The sequence below is a fragment of the Nelusetta ayraudi genome, unplaced genomic scaffold (genome assembly GCF_046127955.1).
Source record: "Nelusetta ayraudi isolate G7.1 ecotype Tasmania unplaced genomic scaffold, CSIRO-AGI_Nayr_v1 ptg000094l, whole genome shotgun sequence".
NCBI classification, from domain to species: Eukaryota; Metazoa; Chordata; class Actinopteri; order Tetraodontiformes; family Monacanthidae; genus Nelusetta; species Nelusetta ayraudi.
In genome coordinates, this window is record NW_027466144.1 from 1,341,725 (window position 1) to 1,363,828 (window position 22,104).

At 44.6% G+C, this 22,104-nt stretch overlaps 1 protein-coding gene across 1 annotated transcript; it reads right to left on the bottom strand.

Annotated features, from left to right (window-relative positions):
• Positions 1–2,164: 2,164 nt before the first annotated feature.
• On the bottom strand, positions 2,165–20,897 carry LOC142902544 (F-box/LRR-repeat protein 7-like). The gene is made up of 4 exons (XM_076047733.1): positions 20,372–20,897; positions 17,277–17,366; positions 5,178–5,795; positions 2,165–3,571 (listed from the first exon to the last, which is right to left on the bottom strand). Exons 1-4 carry the CDS (start codon positions 20,406–20,408, stop codon positions 2,835–2,837), a joined length of 1,482 nt encoding a protein of 493 aa, XP_075903848.1. The 5' UTR covers positions 20,409–20,897; the 3' UTR covers positions 2,165–2,834.
• Between the last annotated feature and the right edge of the window lie 1,207 nt (positions 20,898–22,104).

Here is a 22,104-nt window from a genome sequence, read left to right on the forward strand (position 1 = left end):
CTTTCCTCCCGTTGTTACAGCCAGATACAGACAGCATTCACAAACTGCAAGCTCAGGTACTAATGTTGGAGCAACGAAAGAAAGAGGTAAAATTATTAGCAGAAATTAGATCATGTATAACATGTTTTTCTAACTACTTTTAAGTACTGAGGCGTTCTTTTCCTATGATCTAAATTAGATCATGTATAACATGTTTTTCCAACTATTAAGTGCTGATGTGTTCTTTTCCTATGATCTAGCTTCTGTCTATCAACAAAGAGTGGGCTCACCATTACAAAGTCATGGAGGAGTGTTACAGAGAAAAGGTAAGGCATAAAAAAACTGCGAACTGCTGACTGACTTGCTTACTGAATGTTGGTTTTCTACCCAGTTTAATCGCATAAAGGCATCACAAAAAGAACCAAATGACGAGGGGAGCAACATCAAACTGCACATGGAAATGATAGAAAGTAGCAGCACAGGGGTAAATGGAGACACAATTTTTAGATGACACGAATGATAAAAGAATAAGCACTTGGATCGACCGAAGAATTAAAATGCCTGTCATAATTTGGCCCTGAAAATCCAGAGTGAAGACATGACTGGCAGCGCTGACTTGTTGAAAGCGAAAGAGGAGATCTGGGAGCTGAAGATGCAAAACATCATTGTGATAGAGAGATGGGAGCGTCTGCAGAGGGAGACTGCGAGCCTCAAAACTGTTAGTCATGGCACAAGGGAGTCATTTTCTCTGCAAAGGCAGCAAGCACTGTGCCTAAACACACTATTTTTTTTTTTTTTTTTTTTGCTCAGGCTTCAGAGGAGGAAATTAGGAAGGTGCAAACGCTACAAGATGTCTGGAAACATCAGGTGAGGCAGATCTGCATGGCTGCAATTAACGTTTCGATGAGGAGGAGCAAACATTTTATCTTGTTTGTACCTGAATCCAAGACCTGTTACTCGATATTTTCAGTCTTTGGGCACATTTTTAACATTAAAAGCATAAACAAAAAGCCTTGTGCATGGGAATGTAGTAATCCAAATGTCTCATGATTTTGTTATTCATCTTCAGGCTGAAATCTACAAGGACGACTTCATGAAGGAGCAGCAGGAAAAAGAGAAATTGTGCACAAAGAATCAGGTGCTGGAGGAGAGGTTGAGAAGAATGAGCAACATGCCACACAGGTAAACGTCAAATCATGCCTTAAGATTTTTTGCCACATGCTGAACAGAAGTTGGCAACAAGTAAATGTCAACATCTTTGCCCTTTCGCCCTTCCAAAGAGACAAGAACCACACAGGAAAGGAGATTGACCAATGAGTGCTGCTTGGTCACCAGTGGACGCACCATCTGACCTATCTGAACCAATGGAATTCAGTGGAATTGAGACCCACCGAGAGCAGTCACAATTAAGCTACGTTGGCCAGAAAGTTTGTCTTCACTAGAAAAATATACATTCTCAGTTATTTCCTGTGTGTGTGTGTGTGTGTGTGTGTGTGTGTTCATCTAAACTATTATTTGATTCGTACTTATTAGTGTGCATAGATGTTGTAAACAAAACCAACACAATAAACAAATGCAACACTTAACCACTTGTGATCCTGCTTAGACGTAGTCATAAATGAGCCAACCTCCCAAAAACAGCTCAAAACAATAACAGACTACTATCCTAATAACATATATGCTGTTCTGAAACATTGCTGGAGAAACAAGCTCCCCATCAGAAAATCGGAAGCTCTGGGGGGCCCTTGAGCAAGGCCTCTGAAGCCCTGACTGCTGCTGCTATGAAAAGGTTAACCAAGAAGTGGACAGGTCAAATGCAGAAAAACAATTTCCTCCAGTGAGTCAATAGTTCTGTATCATTATAATTCTACTTAAAGCAGGCTGGGTAGCCATTAGCAACTCCTTCAAATGACCGCACCAGTCTCTTACATGTGCAAAAGAGGAAAATACCTTTGGGCTAGACAGCCATGTTTTGTACAGTCACTAACACACAAAACAGGAAGTGCCTTTTCAGACCCACACACACACAAATGCATGGCGACCTTTGAGCCCAGCCTTGAAGCGGATCGTTTTGCAGTTCCATATATGGTAATTCTTAGATAGTTCTATTTAGTGGCACAATAACCGGTCACAAGTGCTCAGGCCCAAGTTCTTAATGACGACGAAAGAAAAACGGGGCGTGTGCTCAGCTTCTGAATATATTTATTATCACAGTCGTAGCAGCAATTGGACCTTGTCTGTCTTCGTTGTAATGATCCTGTACTTCCATTTGTGCCCTTTTTTTTTTGCAAACAACAAATCTTTGGCTAAAAATGACTTCAAATCTTTGTTTATTAAAACAGGACGCTTTGAGCTCAGTCAAAGTGATTGTCAGCACAGTTGCATAAAGTGCTTTTATGTACATGACAATAAGAAAAAACAAGGAGAAAATGAGACAAATCAGATCTGTGTTGCTTCCTACATTTTTGTCTACATTCCTCGTGATTTTAATGAAGATACTTGCTGTATATAAATAAATGCAATTACAACGGTTACGCCGTCCAAGCCTTATGATGATGATGATGATGACGATGATGATGATGACGATGATATACTGCTGCTGTACCCAGTGCTCAGTGGTGAAGCAGTTTCCATTACAATGTAAAGAAAAAGAAAGAAATATAAGGAAATACTGCACTTCTCTCCCACTTTACAGATAAATATGTTAAATACATTCTATGATGGACAGCACTGATGGCTACAAAGCGTATTTAAAGAGCCACCTTGTGTATTGCACACAAGTTTTCTGACACAGTTGCTCAACTAGGAATGATCACATCCAAACTGTCAGATGTCCAACCCAAGAACTCCCAGTTTTAGTAGAACGCGGGGTTTGTGTGCTCTATGATGCATCGCCTGCAGTGGCGCCTCACAAAGCGCAGGGCCTCGGGCGAAACCTCACAGTCCTGCACGTTGAGCAGCTGCAGCTCGCAGCAGTTTGCCGCCAGAGCTTTGAGTCCTCGGCCCGTCACGCTCTCGCAGGCTCGGAGGCTCACACGCCTCAGACCTTGGCAGTACATTGCCAGCTGCTCCAGCCCGCTGTCTGACACCAGCGGGCACTTGCCCACATCCAGAGACTTGAGCTTGGCGCAGCTGCGGGCCAGGTGGCTCAAGCCGTGGTCCGTGAGTCCCTCGCAGCCCCTGGCATTCAAGTAGCGGAGCCTCGGGCAGTAGCGAGCCACGTAGCGCATGCCCACGTCTGTGATGCGGGTGCAGTGGGCCACGCTCAGGTAGCGCAGGCAGCCCTCCAGGCGTGCCACCTCGCGCAGGCCGAAGTCGCCGACCAGGCGGCAGTCACTGAGGCTGAGCTCTCTGATGGAGGGGCAGTGGAGGGCCAGGTGGCGCAGGGCCTCGTCCGTCAGCCTGGTGCAGCGGCGCAGGTACAGGTGTGTCAGGCGGGGGCAGTGGGAGGCGATAGTTCGCAAGCCCTCGTCCTCAAGGGAAAAACAGTCAGTCATGTCCAGGTAGTGAATGGAGATCTGCTGGCCGTGCAGGGGCGATAGCTGCATGGACGCCTCCTGGGTGAGGCTGATGCATGTCACCTTGGAGCAGCCTGGGAGAGTAGGGAAGCAGAAGTATTACCCACAGCCCACTGGCAGTGTTCACTACTGACTAGTATTTGCCTAAAATAGAGCTCATCATTCAATCATGTGACCACGGCTCTTCCGGTGCCGTGAGGCCTCGTTACGGTTCATTGCAGTTCGAGCTGCTTCCGTAAAAAAAAGTCCAAAATACTATCAACACTTCATTTGTGAAAAGCTGCTTAGTTATTGTATGATTGCCCCAAATTAAAATACATTTAGGCACTAATAAAGGCACTGACTATTCAACATATTTTCCTCAACTGCTTTAATATATGTATTATCTGAAGATCATTAATCTGATTTTACCTTTACAATGTGAACATGTTGGACAAATTAACTTTCACTGAAGACCCAAGAGAAAGACAGAATGGTGAGATCCAAAAGAGCTTTGTCAGGATGTTCACTCAGTCGCACTTCTCAAAGATGGCCAACAGGTGTCCCTCTTCTGATGTTTTCAAATGCTTTGAAGGAGTGTGTCTTTTCATCTTCTTTTGAGGGGAGTTCTAGAAAGCGTAAGCTTGGATACTTCTTTAAAATGAAGCATTTAAAACTGAACCTGTTCCAAAAAATAGTTAGAACAAGATTTATTTATGTATTGCCCAGGACGAAAACTTGGCGTTATTCAAGGGTCTATTTCTTGTGCTTTTTTTTTTTTTTTTTTTTTTTAACTTTATGAACAGCCACACGAGGGCGCCAAAGTTAAACCTGCTGACTGCAACCTGTTTGAAATGCACAGAGCAAGAAGTATGGAAACAATACTTTGTGGTTAAGTTTTCGCAGAGGAAAAAAGTCCCTCAGTTCTTATAATCAGGAAATGAACTCAGTTATTTTTTTTGGCCTTTCAAATAAGAGTCTGGTGTTTTTTAAAGGCTTTTTTTTTTTACTTGTTTCCTGGCTGCGAGAGACACAGACCTCTGCTTCCCGTTGAAGTCAATATTATTTGTGTCACTTCCTTAATGAAAGCAGCAGACTGCTCTCCTTACTCACGCTGGAGAACGCTCCACTCTCAGCTAAAGAGAGACTTTACTTCATGGACATGAGAGCTCGGAGGCTGGCAGAGCTTCTGCTCCTCCTCTAATGAATAAAACATCCATCCATCCATTTTCCATACCCACTTCTTCCTGAGCTCAGGGTCACGGGGGTCTGCTGGAGCCTCTTCCAGCTGTCATAGGGTGAAGGCAGGGGGACACCCTGGACAAGTCCCCAGTTAAGCACAGGGCCACATGGTGACAAATAATCATTCACACTCTGATACACACCTGTGGACAATTTAGAGTTTCCAATTCACCTCACATGCATGTTTTTGGACTGTGGGGGGGAAGCCGGAGAACCCGGAACATGCAAACTCCAAACGAAAAGACCCAGAATCAAACCCATGAGCTTCTTGCTGTGAGGCAGCACTAACCACTTGCACCACCATGTCGCCCTGAATAAAACAGCTTCGGTCAAAACGATGACTGGGACTCACTTTGTAGATAGAAACTGTTGCTTTGCGGATGCTCCTTAAAAGATTGTGTTTGCTCATCAATCACTGGATTAGTTTAAGAATCTGGATGTTTTGTTTTTTTTCCTTACCTGAGAGGTTTAGGTGTTCCAGATTGGGGCAGAGGGACACCACCTCAAACACGGCGTCATTGGAGATGTTATAGCAACCGCCAACCTCTAGGCGGCGCAGCTCTGGGCAGCACTGAGCCAACACGTGCAGTCCTCGATCTGTGAGCCTCTTGCAGCCGTTCACCATCACCGTCTCCAGCGTCAGACACACGTTTGGCGTGTCCTGGCACAGCCGGTGGGTCAGGACCCGGATGGCGCGGTCCACGTGCAGCAGCTCGCCCGTTAGCCGCACGCCGCTCCACAGCCGGGGGTCCCAAGCCAGGTTGTACCAGCGGCGGCACACGCGTGCACAGCGGCACAGCTGATTGGTGGGGAGGTGGGAGAGGATCTGCAGCAGGGCGTGGTCAGGGAGCAGGTCAATGGGCGCGTGGTGGTGGCCCTTGGACGGGCGGGACCGCGTGTGCGCGCCGGGCTGCGGGTGGACCACGGCGACGGTCTCAGCGGGGGCCGAGGAGGACGAGGAGGAGTTGGTGTCATGGCCGTTACTGGACAGGGCGGGTGAGGAGAGAGAGGAGGACTTGGACGGCAGGATGAGACCAGGGCTGGGTGTGCTCAACGTCCGAGTGCTGGAATCTAATCCTGAGGAGAAGCAAGACGAGCAGTGAGTGGGTGGGTGGATGAGGCCAGTTTGCCCTGCTGAGCTGAGCTGAGCAGTCCCCTCAAATGCATTCACAAACTATGTCATAATATCGGACCATTGTGAAATAAATGAGCAATGAACATAAGAAGCACAAGATTCACCAAAACATCAACTGGCTTTGTAGAACTCTCAGTCATTGTGGAGAATAATTCAGCGCGTTCAAACTTTTCAGACAATATTTGATGCTGTTTGGTTGGAGGGAAAAAGAAGTCAGCGCATAACTTCATTTCTTCGTTTTAATAAACAGGATACGGGTCTGACAGATGTGCAACAGTGACTCAGCAGGCGCTGGCTTCTACTTGTTTACCAAATAATCCTTTTTCTTGGCCAGCTACACTGTAATGTGATCTTTTAGGATGGAGGAAAAAAGCAGCAAACATTCCCCTTTTTGTTTGAAAGAAAATACATATCTATGATTATACATATATATTTACAGAACTCTGGCTAACAGAGTAGGACGATTGACTGTTTTTTTGACATAAATGAATAGTTAAATAGTTTAGAAACACACAAAGCCAACAGCAGCACCAGACCCAACAACACTAAACATCAAATACTTGTGTCAGCAACAGTGCATTCCAATTTAACTTAACTTTGCTAGTGCATTTTTTTTTAACATGACCCCCCCACAAAGAGTGCACAAAGTCAAAGCACTGCAGCGTGTCATGACACGCCTATCTCCTGTGGAGAAACGAGTCATCCCTGCCGAAGATAAAAGTTTTCTGACAACAAACAAGTATCCTGAGGTCTCTTCTGAGACAGACTGATGGAGATGCTGAAAATGTTTGCAAAGAAAAAAAAAAAGAGTCACTCGTGTTCACACACAGCGTGTTTCCTGACGGGGAAACTCAATTTGCTTTACGTTGAAGTCAGCGTAACGACATGTGACAGAGCCACGCTGAAAACCAATGCACAATGTTGGCTGGAGGAATCCTGTTGTGCCTCGAGTTTGCCGAGCAGGCTTCCTGTTTCAAAATGAAAATCATAATAATAGTAATAATGATAAATGTGAGAAAATCCTGGAGCTGTTTTCCTCACATTCTGCGTCCTGTGGCTAACATGGAGGAGAGTTGAGGAATACTGCCTTCCTACTCTGCTTCTTCTTTTCAACTCCACACCTCAAGGTCCAACTAAAGTTCAGATGACATCACCTGCAATGATTTAGCCCACGCTGCATGCCTCCCTCTGGAATCACAAATCTTTTAATTCTACCAATATGCTGCAGTACTTTCTAACCACTAAAAGATAGCAACCTGACAGCAGCTGCAGCAAATCCTCAACACGGCGACTGTCGCCTCACACTGAGAAGGTTGTGGATTTGATTCCCAGCTGGGAGTCACCCCGAGTGCGGGAGACGCAGCGATAGGGGACAGATGGATGGCGAGAGGCTGTAAAAGTGGGTCAGAGGGAGCCACAAGCTGCAGTGTCCCGGTCACACTGGCTTTCATCGTTGAGGAAAACAAGTTTCCATGGATCTCGCTATCATGCCTTCAGATCTCGGCCTCCCGAATGCCTCTCAGATGTGTCACGCTCAGGCTCAGGGTGGAGGGAGAGAGTCATCGCTGCAAGAATTTCATGAAGTAAGAAGTGTGACGTCACTTTCAGGTGTCTGGAAATATTAGGAGCCACAACCCCTCTGCTGTTGGGCTTTAAATACTGTCAAACTGTCCTGGAGTGAAGCAAAATTATAAATAGTTGGTCTCTCTGTTTTTTTTTATCATTACTGACTTTTTTTAAAAGTCGAACAGCAATATTTCTTCTGTTTCCAACCACGTCGGTCTCAATACTTCAAAATAAACATAATTATATTGTTAAGTCAGAGCCTCCCGACCAAAAAGTCAGCTGGTTCTACTCATGTGCATGTCAGGTGTCTTTCAGAAAAAAAAAAACGAAAAATGAAAAAATAAACAGCATCCTGCCTGTCATGTGACTGGGCCAACTACTGTCCTGCGGATCTCTCCTGCAGACCTTCACTTGGCCGAGTCCTGATGAAGTCTGCAGGCGTGTATTCACAGGAACGTGTCCACGGGGTCATGGCTACTTGAAAATGCTCTCCAGTGTGCCTTAAAGTCCTCGCTTGCCTCCCCGAAGTACAGTGAATTACCCACGCTCATTTCATTAAGTTAACGGGAGAACAGAGATGGGATCATTCCAGAGGGATGGCGCTGGCTTTGGTCCGGCTCTGGCCTTCTCACGGGTGGTCTGCTTACTTTATTTAGCCGTATACAAAAAGGATTTACTGGTCAGAGGTCAATTTTGAATTTTATACACCTGCACAAATATGGCATTTCCAAAGTGGGGCACAGGAGTCTGATGTTTATTCAGTCTCACAGCAAATATGACGGGACCTCCGAGTTGGTGGCCCCAGCCAGAGGACTGATCCTGTGTGATTTAAGAGTGTATACAAACACAAGAATATCAGCCATATAAAATTTTTGGAGCTCCAACAGAGCGGCTTGTCAAGGTTTTATCTGCCTCTATTTCTTCGTACACTGTAGAAACACAATATGAGCAGAAAACAAATCCAGAGCCGCTGACTCAAGAGCAGCTTCCAAATGGCCTAATTACATGTATTACTGGAGAGTAGCGCGTACTAATTATACTCTCCTGCCTTCCTGAGTCATTCCTCCACACAAACAGCTCCAAGACGCTAAGACAATTTGTCAGCTTATATCTGGAATATGAACATTTTTTTTTTCTTTTAGGAAATCAGGTGCTTTCATTTAATGTTTTCTGTCAGAGCAGAAAAACATCCATTTATCCAAATATATAAGGTATCAAAAGTGTGGAGCAAACAGCAAAATTATTCCCACTTCTTCTTCATTTGGTCTTCTAAAGAACACCAACAACATTTTTTTCCTGGTACACATGCAATCTGTCCCATGTTCTTGATTGAAAGATGTTGGGACCCACAATCTTTTGCAAATTAGAAACGTTGGTCCAACTCTGTTGGTGGACAAACGGACTGTGTCAAAGCCAGCCATGCGCACGCAAGTCTAAATTGGGAGCTGCGGTGTGAAGTTATAAAAAAGTCTAAATGTCAAAACTTATACAGGCACAAGAAGAAAAAATCAGGCTCCAGATCACTGCGAGAACCCAATGAGCAACAACCATAATTCATACAAGAGCTAAAAACTGAAATAGGCAATCAAAGTTGTTTTTTTTTCCCCACTCATGCTGCACGTCCCCCGTTTAGCTCAAACCTTTACTGCGTCAGCCCATTCAAATGCAGCAAATAAACAAAGAGTATAGAAAACCCTATAAAGTTTCTGTAAATCAGCCAAAGGTTCTCTTTTCTTTCATTTTTTTTAGCCGAGTAAGCAACCATGACAACATGTTGCCTGCAACTGCGACACATTTTTGCATGTTTGGTAAAAAACATCCTCTGCCTGGTAATTAAGACGGAACGGGATCCTTTTTTTTCTTTCTCTAACTCATTCCCACGGCTCACTACGTGACACGTGTGTGGCGTCTGATGTTCCAACTACAGGACACGGTGTATTAAACAGCCTCCCAAGGGGTCACCGAGTCTGATAGCAGAATTCTGTTTGAATTCTTCCGAGCATGTATGTTAATTGGTCACCGACGTTAGTAGGTAAGCAAGGGGACGTGTGCAAAGCCAGGTTTCACCCTCTGCTAGAAGGAAGTTGGCCTGCAATACCCCAAAGAGAACTTCTGAAATTTCCACATTTCAGGCTTTCGATTCATGCCATTGACCCAGAATTTACCGCAAAAGTTCGCCTCGTACGTGAGTGTCACGCTTAACTTGCAGGCCAATAGACTGTGCAAGTCCGTGATGTGCTGCCGATGAACTCATAACAACTACACAGCTCGCACACTATCTCTATGACGGCATGCGCTAATAAGGAACAGCTGAGACAAGGGAGAGTTTCCAAAAAAAATCAAGACAAAAACAACCTGCTGTGCACCTTGAATTCCAGCGTGCAGATCACGCAGCTCCAAAACTGTTGAGCAGTGAAGAATAAGCCTTCCTGCAACTCTGCGTGAAGTGGAGGAATCTTTTAAAGCCGACCAGCGGTGTCCTGTTTTACATCGCCGCATCGCTGCAAAACCTCTCATTAACAGAACAAATACGGTGCAGCTGTTAAACTCTGTACTCGGAGGCAGGGGTCGGCACAGATGGTAGAGAATTCATCCTGGTTTAGGAAATCAAAGGCGGGGACGTCGGAACATCTGGTCTTCAGCCTGGACAGCGGTGAAAACTTGCGCACGTTGCGTGTGCACGCTGCAGCGGTGGGGGCTTGCTGGGCTGAAATCATTTGCCACTAATACCCGAATCTGTGCCCGGTCCACAGCGGGATCCTATTAACGTCCCATTACTTCTGAGGCACAGCTGGGTCGAGGCTTGAAACACCAGACTCAAAACAAATCGATGGAAATGATGGCTAAAAAAAAAAAGAAGAGAGCAGCCCGTCTGATGAGGAGGAGACGCAGCTGGCTCTTAAGGAAGTCGTCGTCCTGTTGACAAAGAGCTGATTAAACAGAATCTTGCACAAACACAGATTTTCATGAGCAATTTAAAGGCCTCTTAAAGCGAAAAGGGGGGGAAAGAGGGGAAAATAACTTGGCAAATGGATGTCTGTGCACTTTTGCAGAGACGGAGACAAGTGCGCACAACGGGTCAATCCAAACTTTGACGCAGGCGCTCATAAATTGAAGACACAGGGATACTTTTCAACATTCTGCAGCGCTGTGAAGCTCCGTTAGACCCCCGTCTGGCGGCGCAGTAATATTACGGCCACATCTGGCAGAGCGGGCCGATCCATTACCTCAGTGCCATTAGCCATGTGACTTGTTCCTGCTGCACGGCGAGCTCCGCTACGCTCCTTCCTGCCAAGACCTTGACACAGCGGTGCGCTGACTGTGAGTGAATTGCGTCTCATTTTCTACTTATAAGTAGGGAAATCAAATTAAGATTGGTAGAGAGGCCTGGCAAAGCTTTAAGAAAGAGGAATTGGTACGGAAAGAAAACACTCGAGCGAATGGGAGGAGGGGAGAGAAAAGTCTAAAGTATCATGAAGCGGAATTGATTTTTCAGCACTGAGCAGTTACACGCTTTTAGATTTTACTGGGAAACATCTGACTGGGGGTTGGGAGGGGGATCTGTCTGTCTTTAGGTTTTATTGAATACGTGGAAGTTGATATTAGTGTACAGTGTGGCAGCTGAGCTATCAGCAAAGCCTTCACTACAGGAAGGCCTGACGTCACCAGGCGACCTGAAAGACAATAGGGACTCTGCTGGGCCTTTTACAACGTGCACACTTGGACAGGAAACAGACTCCTTAACTCCCCGCAACCCCACACCACGTCCCCCACACACCTCCACGACTCCAACAGTTCTGGACTGAGACTATGCTGACGCCCACTCAGCCTCAGCGTTCCAGACTTGTGCAAGTCCACATTCAGCAGCAGCGTATGCCACGAAGCCGCAGTGGGGCATCTGATGCAACGCCGCTTATTTTCAAATGGACCTCCTTCTCACGTTTTCAGCATTTCTTTCATGCATTTATACAGTTTTTCAGAGCCTTAATGCAGTCATCATGAGAAGGAAAGGCAACAAACTCATGTGGTTGATGAAAAGAAGAAAGGAAGAAGGATGGTGGCTTCTAGCAGTTTAACATCAGCTATCAACTATTACATTCAAAAGCAGCAACGAATTTGTTACTTTTTAAAGTTTGCTAAGAATAGATGTGCGGCCTCACAAACAAAACCGCCTTTTATTTCTTGCGGCCTGGAATTGGAAGTTTAAAGATTGATGAATTTGCCTGCATACCATCTGTTAGGAGGAGGGAAAAAAGACAATCAAATTTATGCATGGCAAACACGGTAAACTAAAGCAAGCAGGTGTTTGGCTGAGTTTGCTCAGGATTAAAAGCAGAGCAGTGCAGACGGCACTTCCATCCCATCCTTCCTCCTCAGCAAAGTTCACTTTCAACTTCATTTTGGAGCCATTAACTTCAGCCACAAGTGACTGCTCCAGGCTTATGCAATAAAAACGAACCACAAAATAAAATGAGGAGAGGGGAAGTCCGCTGTGTCACTTCAGCTGGCTTCACTGCAGCAGTAACTTTCAGTGCCACAACAAAGGCCAAGCACCCAGGTGCATCACGGTCATGGCATTACTCGTGCAGGAAGCACAGAGACGTGCCCGAAAGCCAGGTGGCATCTCTCCTGACACCTGACGAATGTGACGCCACAAAAGGAAACAGCCTCTCGAAACTTCCTGCCTCAGTCAGAGAACGTGGAGACGGAACAAATCAGCGCAACGGTTTTGCTTCAATTCAACTGTTTTTGCTTTTGTCTTCCGTCTGAGTTCTCTTTCTTTCTCTCTTGCTCAGATTTCCCAGCTTGACGGGGGCGGGAGGAGAAGATACAGGGAGGAGAGAGGGTGGGAGGACAGCTGATGGAGAAAATCTGGAGAAAGTAGTCCTGACATTCTTTTGCCATGCTGACTTCCCCTTCTGACGTAGACAAGTTTGAAAAGGGATCAAGGGGTAAAGCCGTGAAATTTATCACTGGAATGGGTCTGTTTTTCTTTGGAACAAACACATATATATGCTACCAGAAAAAAAAGAGAAAGAAACCTAAAATAACTGCAGGATGCTGTTTGCTACGGGAATATGAGAACGTTCAAAACTATTTCCTCCATAATGAATAATAATCCAAAAGCTCCCCTTCAACAGCAGATGCTCTTTCATATCAACACACCTCTCTGCCTGTGTGAGAAGAGCAGGAGAGCGACAGCAACAATGCAAAATTGGGTTGCACGTCTTGGAAAAGATAAATTTGTCACACCAGAGCTGTGGTTTTGCCCAGAGCTGTCTGGCTGTAATATGCACTTGCAGAAATGAGCACTGACGAATGACAAAAGCTGCATGTACAACATGAACGGAGGAGAACGACGACTTGAAGCTCCTCTCCGGCTGCAGCGACGCTCCTCGCATTTGGCACAGCGAGAGTCAACAGTGAAATGCGATCTATCTGTTTGCGTAAACACCAGTAAATGGGTCACGAGCGTATAGGGTTCGTTTACAGACCGAGTGTGAGGGATTTGTTGCTTTTGGTAGGGGGAAAAAATATTAACAAGTTGGAGACAGAAGCTTTTTTCTGGAGGGGCTGTTTAGACTGCACAGCTCACCCCCCCTCCACCTCCCCACACACACCACCACCACCCCCGCAACCTCATGCAACAGCTAAAAATGATGATTTGCAGCTTCGACCTCATCCAGCTTTGTCAAAGGACCTGACGTTGCTGAGAGGAGAAGCACACATTTGAATACACATGTAGCACTGAAAGGCACGGAACCGCTGCGTCCATACACACCAGAGCCGTGAGTAGCAAGCTTTAATTTCAGACCCTGGTGGTGTATGTTGCCCATTATATACGCCTTAATTATGTTCTCAGCAGGATTGAAAAGCAGTCGCTTCTTCTGAACACACTGGCAGTAACGTAAGAATTAAGTTCACTCAAAAATGCAGTAGATTAGTATATAGAGCGTATACTTGATGTTCGACATGGTTTCAAGCGGGATTGCAGAAAGATTTGAAGAGAAAGAAAAATAAGTGCTTTGCTAGACACTGAGAGAACTGCACACGGTTCACAATAACTACCTTTTGGCTATGCCGTGGAAAGACAGGGTAAGTCTCCCTCCCACCCCCACTAACTGTTATCACTGTTTCTGTTCAAAACCTCAGGGAGGAAGTCAGCATGTTCATTGTTCCCACCATTCCCTGTTTTCCACTGGCCTTCCTGCTGCCACTTTGACAGGGTGAAGGAGCTGCGCGCCCTCCAGACGCGGTGGCCGGTGGCCGCATCGCTGAAAGTCTGCGTGCAGGCACAGGCTCCAGCTGATATGGCCGAACCCAACCGTTTTGCAAGAGTAAGACGGGCTGAAGTGAGCTGAACCAGCCTGGGCAACATTCCTGAGAGGTACCCAGGGTTTGGCTGGCCACAGCAAACCCGAGAGGCCCAGACAGGGTCACCATGTAACCCCCTGCTGGGAGATACTCAGTTTGAAAGTCCCACTTCGGATTTACTGCCCAGGAGACAGAGCCGCTCAGTTGGCTGCTCATACCTGGGAATGGAAACAGGGACACCTTTTTAAAAGCTGACGTGTGTCCTGTGAGTGTGTTTGGAAATAAGTGAAATATGTTGATACAATGTGGCTCAGACAAACTCCATCAGAAATGTGAAAAGTCCACAATCCTTCTGCTCTCTATCTCACTGTTAAAGTACTCAATTCTAAAAACCGGCCCCTTTGTGATGCCACAAAGGGGCTGTAAAGAGAAGCTATAGACGCAGTGTTGAATCTGCAGTCTTAAGAAGTTGTACAGGTTGTTTTTTTTTAAGTCCTTAATTATGGAGGCTTCCCTTTGATGTGAAAATAAATATCAGAAAATTGAATAGAATACTGTAGCATGAAAAGAAAAACCTGCCTGTGGAGGAAGTTTTGTTTTTTAGAAGAAAAAAAAAAGACACCAATTTTGTGAGCTATGAACAAGCCAATAAAGAGGCCGAAACTCTCTACATTTGCCTATATTCAGAGCCACCCACTTATAAGCGGTTAAAGGGCTCCAGAGGACACAAACATGTTATTTTGGAGGCCTCCATGGTTCTGCTCAGTATCCAGGCCACCAAGAAGAAAAGTCTAATTTGCGTGTACTACCAACATTATGACAACACTGAAAACACTGAAGTTTGCCATTTACCAAGAGTAAGGGGATTTTGCTCTGTGCTGCTCAATATCTGCCTACACCGTGTCCTTCTCTTGTGAGCGCTGCTCAGCCAAGGCCTGTGATTAATCTAACTGTATCGACGAGCTGCGCAAAAAACCCACTTTGCTTTGAGAAAACCGTCGTGAAAACGAGTTACTGCAATCAACATTGCCTTGACGACTACTTCAATTAAACTTTTTGGGGTTTTCCAAATTCTAAAGCCTTGTAGATCTTTTTTTAATTAAAGAAAAACAAAAGCTGTATATTCCTACATTAAACACTATCATTAAGTAGTTGGACTATCATACAATTATATAAATTTATTTTTGCACTATTACACTGTGAGTGGCTTGTTTCTTGCTACTAATACATAGAGTAGGCGTTGTCAGAAAAATATGACACGTCTGCTGTCTGATACACCACTGATCCAACTGACAGACAGACATACTTTATTTATGTGGTGGTGTCATTAGTGCAGAATTGTGCAAGACCGCATGAATACTCCCAGTGTGTAGTAGCAGGGAAACAGGCCAGACTACTTCCTGATTAGTTTATTGGACCACAGGACGATGTAGCCAACAACTGCGTGCTCTGCCACTGTGTGTCAATATGCGAGTACGCGCTCGTGTGTCTGTGTGTGCGTGTGCGTGTGTGTCATGTGTAAGGAGGGGAGATTTGCTTGTGGCCATGGTGGTTCCAGACCATGTAATTACTTTGCAGGGAAGAAGAAGAAGAAGAAGAAGAAGAAGAAGAAGAAGAAGGAGGAGGAGAAAACAAAGCATGATTTCAGTCACAACTGAAGAAAGGGAATTTTCAGTGGGGAAGGCTATAGCCAAGATCTGAACAGTGTGTTTATATTTGCACAGATTGTCCAGTTGCAGTTGTTCTCTGCGATACATTGGAGGGACAATTACAAAATTCCTCAAGGTTCTTCCAGTGGACCCAGACCAGTATGTCGACATTTCCAGGAAAGGCTGATCTGTTACAAGCTGACTCGTTGTAACACAAAGTCGAGCAGTACATCTGTGTCCAGTCGTTCACAACCTCAAGTCCTGACTGAAGCCCACATGTTCTCCCGCGTGCACTCCCTGCTCTTATTCTTCTTCTTTTGTTGAGAGACACAGTTTTAAACATGTGCTCTGGGCTGCTATTTGTTTTCTTGTGGGCGACTTCAAGCCGCAAGAATACTACATTCATCATGCCAATTTAAAATGGGTGACGATGATCTCTGAGAGAAAAAAAAAAGGGAAGGGTGGGAGGGTGAAAATCAACTCGCAAAAACAGCCAGTGAGTCAGTGTTCCGCTCAGATAAAGACAAGGAGGAGGAATAATAAAAGAGGGCAGACCATAATATGTCTGTGGGGAGTTTCAATAATGTTCTCCATTAAAAATCAACGACATGCTGATTAATTCACTGGGTTCCAAGATCTTGTTTTGACTCTCTGACTCACACTTTAAATATGAGCGATCCAACTCTACAAAAAAAAAAAAATCTCTGCTGCAAGACAGCAGGATGCAGTAAATCTCCTCTCTGATCCAATGACCAACTGCCATTTGCAGAGTTCATTTCAATTTAAATTTTTGAAATTAAAATTTTACTATGAGTATTCGATGACGTTTGAACTTCATTTTAGGCACCAGCAGCAAGCAGATGTTTCCTGTTGAGTATAATGTTAGATGACATTTACTGAGCAAACAACACTCCTAACGAGTGCAAGCGATTGTTTAGTGCATACGAGTCGATAAAATAAGCGAAATCTTTCGATAACGAGTTTGTGAAGCATGTTGCTGTATCCAACTTGTTGTGCTCCTATAATGCAGGCTGATTTACATTTCGAGACATGGGCACATTTTCTTCTTTCTGTTGTTTTTCTGAAGATCCCATTGGCTTTGTGATGCAATACAACTTACAAGCAATACAACAATTAGAAAAAAAAAAAAAAAAAATAGCATTCCCAAAAAAATCACCTCAGAGCTTTCTAGAAGTGTGTTGATGTGTTGAGCACCTAAAAAAACTACAGCTTACTTTTAAAAATAGATCAGCCAGATCCACATTCAAGGCAACTGCTGACAAGAAACATTGTCACAGGCATCTGTCAGCTGCAAAGTATTTTTGACCGGCATGCATAATTGACAGTCATGAGGCGTACAAGCCTTTAAAAAGAGGAGAACTTCCCCGCAGTCTGCAAAAGATTGAAGAAGTCGAATCGGACGGCATGGGAGCCGAGATGGAGCCATGGATCGGGATGAGGTAGATGGGTGTAGCAACAGTACGAGCAAAAGGTGAAGTTCTCCTTCTCCTCATTCTCACTCCCCACACCTTTTCCTGCAAAACCATTTTCTCCCTTCTCCCACCCCGAAGCACTCTAAAGTACCTCCCTAGCAACGCTCCGAGCCTGATACGACCACAGTTTAGATAAGCATTCTTCCACAATGAGGAGCCCTGAGTGTGTTTTTCTCTCCCCTCTTGAACAAAGCCTGAGGAATGCCTTTGGTTTTCTGTGGTTCTGATGGAAGCTGTGAGTTTGTTTTCAATTTAGGGTTATCCAAGGAACATGCAGGTTTCTCTCCAAAAATAGGCAGCTGAGAGTGCAGAGAGCGGAGAGGGGTGGGAGAGGGAGCAAAAGACGAAGGAAAGAAGAAGAAGAGGAGGGGACTTCGGTAATGAGCACCAGATGCCTTACCTTCGCTGGTAGTCACATTCTTTGGAGCTTTGGTTGGTGTATGATCGGTGCCTGAACTTATGTCAGAGGAGATACTTGAGCTCCCTTTACCTGAAAGGGGGGGGGGGGGGGGGGGAGAGAAACATTTTTTTTAACAAGATAATTTTCTGGAAATTACTGCAACTTCTGCAAAAAACAAAACAAAAAACAAAACCATTAATTTCTCATTTAAGCGAAAAAGAACCTTTTGCTTAAATCCTGCTGACAGAGATAAGGTGAGGCTGAACTTTGATGATGTCATAAACACAGAAAGAAGGTACGAAATGCACGCAAACATAAAGCCCATCACTCTCAAGCTCAATGACATTTATGCCCCTCTATGGCAGACAAATGTCTAGCTTTGGCACAGGCACAGCATTCTATCCCATGTGCAACAAGTGAGCATCCTGCCCTCTGTTTTTTGTTTTTTTAAAAAGAATGTCTCCTGAAATATTCTTCACCCTTAGATTACATCCAGATAGTTAATAAAGCTTGCCATTAAAACAAAATTTGCCACTCTAAAAAAGAATAGTTACAATTATAAGCATTACCAGCTGCATACTTTGTGGGCACTTTGCACAACTGCAGTATGTCAAAGCTTGCCAAGCTTAAGATATACAGCTCAAAAATGACCCATACATATATTCCCAAACTTATGATTTCAAAGCCTGCACAGGCACACAAAAGATCGCCTGAATGTGTTTCTTCTGCTATAATGCTATGCACTCTACTTGCGCAGTCACCTGCTGGCTGCTTGTGGACTGCTTGTTTCTGGCAGATCATAAATGTAAGTTTTGTCGATTTCCTGGGAGTTTGAATGCATCCATTACCCAGCACAGGAGGCTGAAGAGCTAATTCCAGGCCCAGCCTCGCTCACATCTACCTAGATGGAGCAAGGAAGCTCCTAAAAATAAATCCCTACCCTGAAAGAATGTGTACGAATGGGAAAATAAAGGTAACCAATGAGTCCAAACGGAGCCACTCAGGAGACATGTGCTTATGTGGATCGGGGTATTAATCTGGTGCAACTCATATGGTGTGAGTGGCGTCACTGAATTGGCACATCTGGCTCCTGCTCCCCCAGAAATGACTCCAAGGGGAGTAGTTAGATGTCAACCTGAAACCGCTTTTCAAATATATATCTAAGCAGGGTACGGAGTGCGGGGCTATGAAAAGACAAGCAAAAACAGGTCGAATACTAAGCTGGATGTTGAATTCTATTCCCCAGCATGAGGAGCTCTGCAAGAGTTTGTTTGAAGCATGAGAGTCCGTGCGGGCTCACGGAACTTTCGGAAAAATCTCCTGCTTCCTGTATTGTGCTTATGCAATACCTGCTGTGTAACTGTGACCAACGCGTAATTAATTGATGAGTCACACTTGAAAACAGAAAGTGTTTGCAGAATTCTGTGGTCGTAAACAGATAGTAGCCTCTTATCGACGACACCAAAAATGTAAAGTAACGTGACCTTCCTCAATATCTACATAATTATTATTAATGAAACCCCACGTTTATGGTAATTTCAAGTATTTACCTCGCTTATCTATTTCTGTTGAGATGTAGAAATACTTAGAAATCTGCACAGCTCACAGCAGCGCTTTTACACCGGAATAATAACGATTCACCTCAGAGTCAGACAAGGGGCTTGACACACTGCCGCTTCATCTGAGGAAGGACTCATCTGTGATAGGATCTGCCTAAGCACTTTAACAGACTGGATTCCAAGGTGGAGCTGGTCCACTTGTTATTTTTAACATCATGAGTTCCAACCTTCTTCTCTGCAGTTATTGACTTAGGAAGAGAGCACACTGGAATGTTATTTATACAAACACTGCAGCTCTGGGACAGATGTAACATGTTGGGTAGAGTCTGACCAAGTAGTTGTTTTTGACAAAGTAATAGGGTGCTTTGATGAAAATGAGAAGAAACATTGGAAGAGAGCTCGGATTGTCTATGCATTCTTTGCAGTGATAAACGAGTGTGTTGTCGTCCTCATTCATTGACACAGAGCTAATAATCTGCTTATATCTACTCATAAATCTCATGCATCTTTAATTTTATCACTGTTGAACATTTGCTTCAAGTAGCCTGAGTTACTACACTGAGCACTGCAATGTCTCCAGAACAGCTGTGACACTGCAAGAGATGCTCAATCTTGACTGATGTGGACGAGCGTGGCTGCCAAATCCAACAATAGCAGACCATTGGGACTGTGGACAAAAATCTCAGGAATTGGCCGATCGAGATAAGAATGACAAAGTGCCCACACGCCCAAGCAGCCTCCCACCCCAACCTCAAAACATCCCCTGAATATGCAACAAATTAAAGGTGCGTCATGTGAATAATGATGTATGTGAACTTGCTGCCCTGCCAAGTCAGCTTTTGTTGTTTGCCTATTATCCTTAATACAACATATTTTCGAGAGAGAGAGAGAGAGAAAGAAACACACGGGAATGCTTTGCGTTTTGAAATGGATAGTCTGCCACAATGCCGTGTAAATGTCAAAAACTATTCATCAAAACCGTTATATAAAGCAGTTGTGCTTTACAAACTGTTGAGAGTGCAACCACAAGATGTCACTCTTTGTTTAACGGGGAGCGTGTGAACGTTGCACATTTTCAAAACTCTTTAAAGTATGCATACATATGAACATATACATTTCCTCCTCACTTGTCTGCCAGCCACGAGCTCACGGCCACACGTTTGACACAGTGTGAGGAGTTAATAGTTCAAAACAGAGAACAAGAGGACCGGTGCTGCAATAAAAGCGGACACCGGGAGGAAAATACAGCTCATTTTTGAGCTAGCTAACGTAAAATGATATTTAGAAAAAATAATACTTTAAAAAAACAAACAACAACAACAACAACCAACGAACACAAAACGGACACAACTCCAACGTCTTTTTGTACTTTCTTCTCCCATAAACTCTGAGCCGTGACCGTTTGAAATAATTACGCTCGAATCACGACAAAGGGCTGTTTTCTTCTTCTTCTTCTTCTTCTTCTTCTTCTTAAAACTTCCCAAACGCACAATACAGTCGAAACGTGCATAAAAACTCAAACAGGCGACGACTCACCCTCACTTCCATACAGCTTTCCATTGTTCGCACCCATTTTAAAGAATACATAATCTACACTCAGAACTCTGGGCTGTCAAAAAAAAAGTGGCGCTTTAAAATCCGGAGACAGCAGCGGCAGCCATTCCATAAAGAGCGGCCAGACAGGCAGACAGGCAGGACTTTTAGGTCGGAACCCGCTCGCTCCGACTCCAAATAGTTAATCCAGATGTTGAGCGGAGAGGACGCCTCAGCTTTTCAGAGCCCGGAGTGAACGACTTCCAGCGGTGCGTGCACACTTTGTGTAGAACATCCACACACTCGGAACGGCAGAGACGTGCCCAGGAAGGGGCGGCGGGGGGTTGGGGGGGAGAACACGACTGGAAAAGTTTGGAGGATCTGGAAACTCAACTCCTCTTAAAGTGTAAGCAGCTGTTTATCAGTGGGGCAACGCAGCGGCCAGGCAGCTTTTTGAGGAGGACCGGTGCACACAGGCAGTGTGTATGGGACCAGCACACCCAGTCCACTGGATCTGGATTTAAAGAGACCGCAGACCAGAGAAGAAGACGTGGAGATGTTCAAAAGGAAATAAGCAGAAGAAGAAGAAGGAGGAGGAGGGGGGTGGCTTAAATCAAGCCAACACTATGACAGCTTGGTTGCACTGCAATGCAAGAATGATTGACTCATAATCTCATCCTAACGCTGTACACTATGATGTACTTAAGTGTTGAATTCAGTTTTGTTCAGCCAAAAAAAAGAAATAATCAGAAACAGTGGCAAAGACGTGTATGGGGGAAGTTTTTTAAACATTTTCTTTAAATTCAGTGGAAGAATGTATGAATGTGATTAATATAAAAAAGGCCAATTGTTTGGCATCTACGGTGGACTGGTGTTGAGGACGTGGAATGAAGGCATCAATGACTGATGATATCAATCAATGATATGACACACACACACACACACACACACACACACACACACACACACACACACACACACACACACACACACACACACACACACACACACACACACACACAAAGCATGACAATCCTGCTTGCTGACAAACGGTAGATCACTCGTGTCTATGAGATCTATAAAGTTCAAATGAGACACACAGTTCACCAGACATGTGGAGGCAACGGACCAACTGAAAGGAGAGAATGGTTTAACCACACGTCGGAATGTTCCTATGAATAGCAGTTATACAGGTCATCGGATATCTCCACATAAAGGCAGCGGACAAAACCAGTTGTCTACTGTTGACAGCTTAATTTATGTTTCAGGAACAGGTTGAAATTCCCTTTAAATGCACCATCCTCTAGACTTCACTCAGACCAATTGAGCTAATGCTTTGTCAAAAGGGCAACACTGTCCCCGCATGACGGATTTAAGCAGTCGCTCATTGTGCACAGCAAAATACTCTTGGTTCTATATTTGGGATGTGTTTAAAATCTGATTTAAAGACTACTTTTGTTTTGCTTTTTTAAGCTTCAAAAGGGTCTATACGTTTGTGCAGTCACACCATTAAGAATGCTTAAGAAACACTTTAACAATGTGCCACTGGCTCACATGGCACTGACCAACTGGGTTTGTGACTGGCTGACAGAAATATTGATGCCAAACCTCAAAATCATTGCAGGCATCAATCCCCGCCACAAAACAAGAAACCCTTTCTGCAAGGGATGACGTGAACACAGCGTTTTCCAAATCCAATGCTTTCCTTTATAATGTTTTGTGCATTGGGCGTTACT

Bases quoted from the DNA above. Each gene is read 5' to 3' on its own strand.
- LOC142902544 (XM_076047733.1), bottom strand. From the start codon at position 20,408: ATGGGTGCGAACAATGGAAAGCTGTATGGAAGTGAGG. The intron at 5,796-17,276 runs GTAAGGCATCTG...GCTTCTCCTCAG, and splicing joins GAATGTGACTACCAGCGAAG to GATTAGATTCCAGCACTCGG. The intron at 3,572-5,177 runs GTAAGGAAAAAA...CTACTCTCCCAG, and splicing joins GGAACACCTAAACCTCTCAG to GCTGCTCCAAGGTGACATGC.